The sequence below is a fragment of the Polypterus senegalus genome, chromosome 7 (genome assembly GCF_016835505.1).
Source record: "Polypterus senegalus isolate Bchr_013 chromosome 7, ASM1683550v1, whole genome shotgun sequence".
In the NCBI taxonomy this organism is placed as follows: Eukaryota; Metazoa; Chordata; class Cladistia; order Polypteriformes; family Polypteridae; genus Polypterus; species Polypterus senegalus.
The window spans coordinates 189,079,847-189,086,329 of NC_053160.1; the positions used below are offsets into that span (position 1 = coordinate 189,079,847).

At 43.3% G+C, this 6,483-nt stretch overlaps 1 protein-coding gene across 2 annotated transcripts; it reads right to left on the reverse strand.

Annotated features, from left to right (window-relative positions):
* Positions 1–1,301: 1,301 nt before the first annotated feature.
* Positions 1,302–6,239, reverse strand: fabp2 (fatty acid binding protein 2, intestinal). 2 transcript variants are annotated; one of them, XM_039758076.1, is made up of 4 exons: positions 6,166–6,239; positions 4,329–4,501; positions 1,737–1,844; positions 1,302–1,599 (listed from the first exon to the last, which is right to left on the reverse strand). In XM_039758076.1, the coding sequence occupies exons 1-4, from the start codon at positions 6,230–6,232 to the stop codon at positions 1,549–1,551; spliced, it is 399 nt and encodes a 132-aa protein (XP_039614010.1). In that variant the 5' UTR covers positions 6,233–6,239; the 3' UTR covers positions 1,302–1,548. The 2 variants fall into 2 exon arrangements, 1 of the variants encoding a protein (XP_039614010.1); XR_005634262.1 differs by lacking the exons at positions 4,329–4,501; positions 6,166–6,239 and adding an exon at positions 2,446–2,639.
* Between the last annotated feature and the right edge of the window lie 244 nt (positions 6,240–6,483).

Below are 6,483 nucleotides of genomic sequence, written 5' to 3' on the forward strand. Positions count from 1 at the left end.
GGGACACCCGGAGTGCTTCCCGTGGCACAGCCGGCACTTCCGCCACACTGGGGATTGCCAGGAGGCAACTGGAGCACCTCTGGGTAACTATAAAGGGGGCCGCCTCCCTCCATTCAATAGCTGGAGTCGGGTGGAAGAGGACAGAGCTCAGTAGGAGAAGAGAGAGGCGGCCTGAAGAGAGGAAAGGGCCTGGACTGAGGGTGCTTGGCACTGCGGCACTGGGTTGTGTGCGTTTCCCACTTGTATATTGTAAATAAACGTGTTGTGGTGCTTAACATCATGCCTACCTGTCTGTGTCCGGCCTGTTTCCCACACCACGTAAGAGCGGCACCATTAGCATCCTTAAGATCTTCATCGTTACATGTAGGGCCTCGGGAACATTCATGGAGAATGTGGCCCGTTGTTTGGGTGGGCTCACCACAGGGACATTCAGCGCTTGTTGTGAGGCCCCATCTAAATAGGACGTCCCTTGTTTTGCCCACCTAGCTCGGGATGTTCCATTGGGTAGATGCTCTTGAGGTGTAGGAAGATCTTCACTGGGAGGGCTACAGTCATGTCTCTCACCACCTCGCAAACCTATGTTTTTCTTTGGATTAAGGGGTTAATTTGGGGGCACGTAGCAAACCTTCTCATGGTGCCCCTGTTAATCTGCCCTACCAGACAGAGACCAAATGCTACACTACACAGTCCACTCCACTCATCCAGGGGCGGTAAAAGGATGAACCCTCTCTTTTGTTGAACAGTCTCTATTAAAACTGATTAAAGCATCGGAATTAAAAGCGACTAAATATTTCAATCGGGGTCAAAGTTGACATTCGTTTTCCCTTTGTATGCCACTCTATACTTTCATTTGTATTGAATGAGTGTGAATTGTGGAATTGTAACAGCAAATTCAGAACATATGGAGGGTGAGGAGCAAATGCACTCTCTCGCTGCTATCGACGTAACATTCTTTATTAGCCAAATATGCGCCTTACCGATCGATGTGTGTGTAAAGACTGAGACAGTAGGCAAAGTGCATGCTGGCTGCCAATTGAATAGTCAATAAGCGACTCTTTGGGGTTCATAGATTTGTAAATCTGACTCTGAAGGAGTCACCAGCCATGAACCTCACCGAACGTCACTGATGCCATTGTAATGTTCCGCTTTCAAAACTAAAAAAAAAAGACGATAGGAAGTTGAAAGTGTAAAATCACCTCAACACAAGGAGAGCATCAAACTCCCTACAGACCAGAAATAGAAGTGGGGTCCCTTACCACCAGCACACCCCAAAAACTAGAAGAGAGGAATCCATAAAAAGGGGGCAGTACGGCGTGTTTCGAGTCAGATTTTATTGTTCGCTCCATTCAGACATGTTGCTCAGTCAAGTGTATAAAATTCGTTATATAAAAAAAGCACACAATTGTACAAAACATGTGTGTAAGGATCTGTATACAATTTTTACAGTTGTAAGACATTCATGAGTCAATATTGGGCTGGTGGCTTATAGTTTCCATTCTGTGACAGCAGTGGATCGTCACATAGAGCAGGTCTGTGAAACCAAAGTCCTTAAGCCTTCTTAAAAATCCTTTTGGCGTCCACTCCATCATAATGGTAGCTCTGTTTAAAAAGAAATACGTAAAGCATGATGACACAAACCATGTTGCCAACCCGCTTTATCCCGAGCAGAGTCGCGAGGTGTAGCACAAACCACTGAATAAAATGAAATAGTTTTCAAAGAGAGTGTTTTCACATACCTGCACCATCTCATCTGCCACAATCTCCCTGGTGGTGAGCAGCTCCTTTCCGTTGTCTTTTCTGTTGAACTTTCCAACTAATTTGTTTCCTTCTAAGGTCCATGTGCCCTTCAGAGACAACAAATAGATAAATATTGAATCAAAGGGGTGTACGTGTCAAACTCGTTTTTTTTTTTGCAGAATTGTACCTGTCTAATTTGATTAATGAACACATCGGTTTATGAGAACTCCAGCGATAATGATGTTTAGCTAAGGCGGCTCACGCAGCAGGACGGCTGGAGTTTGAACCAAACATGCAGCGCGGACATCAAGACAAGAAGGCGCGGCCTCCATTTGAAAGGCAGAAAGATCACTTGAGATAAGATAGAAATTACAGACGAAGTCACGATCCCGTACAGACCCTTCTGTAAAATTAAACACTCCCCTTGCTCGTCGTAAAGCCATTCTATTGTAAAGCACTTTTTGTATGAAAATGTGCTATATAAATAAATGTTGTTGTTGTTACTAAAAGATCACTGGTTGAAAGGCGCCATTTACTATAAAGGCTCGCCGATATTTTTTTCCTCGTTTTCCTTTTAACTTTCTGCTGCCCGTATTCTAAAATTATGAATATATACAATGTGGAAATGTTACCCAAGGCGTCCAGTTTTACACAAGTAGACATCGCAGCCAGGCCTCCTACAACGATAAGGGCGACAACAACACTTACCATATCTCTCGGGGCTGTCCCGTACAGATGTCATTACTTGTTCTTTAACAAAAAATAGTTTGGTCTGTATTTAGAGTTGACTAAAATAGTCATTTATTCAGCATTTTTGATTTTACTAACTCCTCATCACAGTAGTGACTGCACACATTTTGGCTCTGAACACTGCGCGCTCAGGTCCGTTTAACCGCCAATCATGTAAGTGCTACTCAAGACAGACACAAGATCTGACCAATCAGATGTTTCTTATCAGCGAGGCTCGCTCCCTGCATCAACGCGCACTTTAAATGTGAACGATACGGCTCTTCGACGGAGGACAGTCGTCCATCACGTTCAGGTAAGAAAGTCAATTGTTAAAATGACACTTTTCGAAATGATACTGAAACTGCAGAGGCATCATTTTTGGACAGGTTTGTAACATAATGTTAGATTTTGCTGGTTTCGTCATTTTCATGTTTGTTGTCTTATAGACAACTTCGTTTTCGAGACTGCGGGCCGCAGTTTGGCCATTCGTGTTGGTTTTGGTGGATTTATGGCGTTGTGTGTGTCGTTTGTAACGCGTGTACGTTCAGTGTGGACAGCAGGGTGGCCATACGCTCATTACATAATATGCGCCCGGTTTGGCTGATCAGACTTTTTCCTATATTTATACATCACGTGTTTGTTTTGTCGCAGTTATACGCGGCCGAAATGCGAAAGGAAATGCAACCCAAACCCCATTTATACGAGGCACATGATACTCAGTTGTTAAACTTTGAGGAGGAAAGTAATATTTAGTTCATTTTGGGTGTATTTATAATATTTAGTTCATTTTGGGTGTATTTATACAGGACTGTTTTGGCCTGGACAGTTTGTGTCCTAGAGAGGTGAGTCTCCAGAAAATTTAAACGCGGTAAAAGCATTTTGTGCGCGTGCGTGTGTAGCGTTCAAGAACGCCCAGCGTCATTCTTATTGGTTCATACGCCCACTGCTCCGCCCCCTGTAGGTGTTTCTGTTCACATTTCAGGACTGTGTGGTCCTCCAGTAATGACACCATGCTGATCCCCTTTCATACTTTGTCAGCACGCTGGTGATGTAGCATTAAGTATACATAAGGGCTGGGAATAAATGATAAGGGTGTGCGTTTTAATGCCATCTTTATATATAAAATGCTAAGGGTTGTCTGCCAGGCATAAACTAACAAAGCACTTGGCCATTAAACTTGGTCTTGGGCTTATTTTGTGATACACGTAACATGACCGACGAGCTGGTTGTGTGGGCTACCTCAAGCCACAAAATTGAACTTTGGGTCTTTCTTGTGGCAAGTGGCACGCCGAGTCATGGCTGACAGGAAAATGACAGCTGTGTGGGCATAAAGAACACTGGCAATCAAACATGGCATTTTTGACAGGAAAAGAACTTCAGTGACCGTGAAGCACTTTGTACGAGTTAGCGCAAACACGAGCTGCAGCACAGCCAAAAGAATGTAGTATGTAGCATGTCTGTCAAGAAAATAGCCATGGCGGCATTGGATGACAGACAAAGTTAATGCAGCAACCATGGTGGAGCGACCTGGGCTGCTGTGCTTCATGAGAGGTGCTTCTGTCCGACTTCGCTGTCCTGCATTGGTTCACCCAAATGAACGCTGGGCCTGTGCTTGAGTAAGCCTGTGTAGGTGTGCAGTGTTGTGGTTAAGACGTTAGACTTCAAACCCGGAACCCTTTGTGGGTTCAGATCCCATTATTAATGTAAAGTAAAATGAATGCCTTTATAACGGATAAGACATCCAAAACCTTGTGAAACATTTCCACTCTCAATGGCACTATATATTTTGTATGATGTATGTTCGATACACATAACACGAAATGATACACATAACATTCACATCTGGGTTTATGTTTTCTTACATGGAGTTCAGTGCCGTCAGCCATTGTGTAGTCAAAGGCCACCCCAAGGGTGAACTCAATGTCCTTTGTGCGGAAATTGCTTGACTCCTTAATAGTAAATTTGTCTCCATCTTGATCAATGGTGATTTTCAGGTTGTCGTGAGCTCCCAGCTTTCTTTTCATGACATTGACTCCTGAAAATGAAATGAAAAACAAAAAATGGCGCAAGTCAAAGCTCGGTGTGCACTCAAAGTGTCGCTGCTTGTTCCAGTTTTATGGTGGAAATACAGAGACATACAGAAGCAGGGTCTTTAGTTGATAGCACCACCCACTTGTCATACAACTTGGTAATTGCTTTCAGCTCCATCCATCCATGTTTTCAACTCACTTTTAGATCACTTTACTTGTGGAGTCCATCATGGCAGCTTCAGATGGGACTATCAGCCTATAGCCGAGCATAAATGTACAGACACCTTCACAATGACAATGTACGGTTACTGGTTAAGCTGCAGGATGTTGGGATGTGGGTGGAAATCTTCACCCAGCTTACAGTCAACCCCAGTGACCTGGAATTATGGGGCAGTAACAGTAAGCACTGTGCCACCGTTCTATCAATCATGATGTCAGTTTTATATTCTATTGTAGTCTTTCTGTGTGTTCAGTCAGCAGGACGTTGTGATGGCGCCTACTTTAATGGTGCTTTTTACCAAATAAAAGGTGACTAATTAACTCAAGGGAACCTTAAACAGCAGCCACAAATGACAACAAGATTAAATGAATGCCAGACGGATCACAGCATAGACACTAGTGCCATCACAATCGTGAAAACCTGCACAGAGTGGCTTAGCGGTTAAAGCGATGGACTGGAAGGCAAAGGGGTTCATTGTGTTGAGGTTCATTCCCCTTTGCTGTAAGGTCTTGAGTGAGCCACTTCACCAGTCCACGCTCATACTGCAGACAATAGGGGAACACAAAATGGAGAACACCTCGGAATTGTGTGGACTATGAAGAAGGTGCAACAGTATATGAATTTATATTGAAGCTTCCCTGGCATGGTGTGCAATATTATAAGGTCCTGTATGACGTCTCTGTCACGGTCTTACTGTGTGGCTAACTTCACCCGCCACAGGACACAACACAATTATTGGAAAGGATTTTACTATGAATCTATCTATCTATCTATTATATAGTGCCTTTCACATCTATCTATCTATCTATCTATCTATTATATAGTGCCTTACACATCTATCTATCTATCTATCTATCTATCTATCTATCTATCTATCTATGTATTATATAGTGCCTTTCACATCTATCTATCTATGTATTATATAGTGCCTTTCATATCTATCTATCTATCTATCTATCTACAGATATATAATAGTATATAAATATGTTACACCTTGGCATGGTGTGAAGTATATAAAGGCGCTATATCCAGTCATAAGGTTGGGGCTCAGTTCTCTGCCCCAGTGTTGTTGTTGTGACCCCAAGTGACTTACTTTACAAGGCAGAAACATGCAAATGGTTTTACTGTAATTATAGGGCACCCTAGTGTGGTGTGCGCTGTATTAAAGGCGCTATATAAACTCCAAAGATTGTCACTTCAGTCGCTCCCTCCCCCCCGACTCCTGGTATCACGCTGAGCAGATCATTTCATCTCAACTTGTTCACTCTCTAGAAATATAAAGGCATCTTCACTGTACCTGTTGTTCAGCATGAAAAGACGCTCCATGCAATAAGATTTCTAATCCAACAGACACGTTTGTGTTGTGCTCTTCCCCTTCGTATGGCTGTTTAAATGTGAGCAGCACATCACGTCAAGCATCCAAAGAGTGAGAGAGAAGGTCAGACTTACCAAGCTGCTCCATAAACTTGTCATAGTTCTCGTTTCTGTCGACCTTCCAGGTGCCGTTGAATGCCATGGCTGCGGGAGCGTTTCTGTCGAGGGTGCACGGCTCTGATTGGAGTGACACCTTTTATAGGAGCAGAGGCAATAAGGCAGCTCTGCTATCTTACTGATAATCTCTGTGGTGATGTGGCTGTTTAAAGCTCAAGTAAGACAAATGACTTTATGAAGTCTAAGGAAATATGTCTTTCTGTGTTCCAAGGAGGTGTCCTTCCTTTCATTGACTTTCTATATCTTTAACATACAGGGAGAGAGAGAGAGATGGAG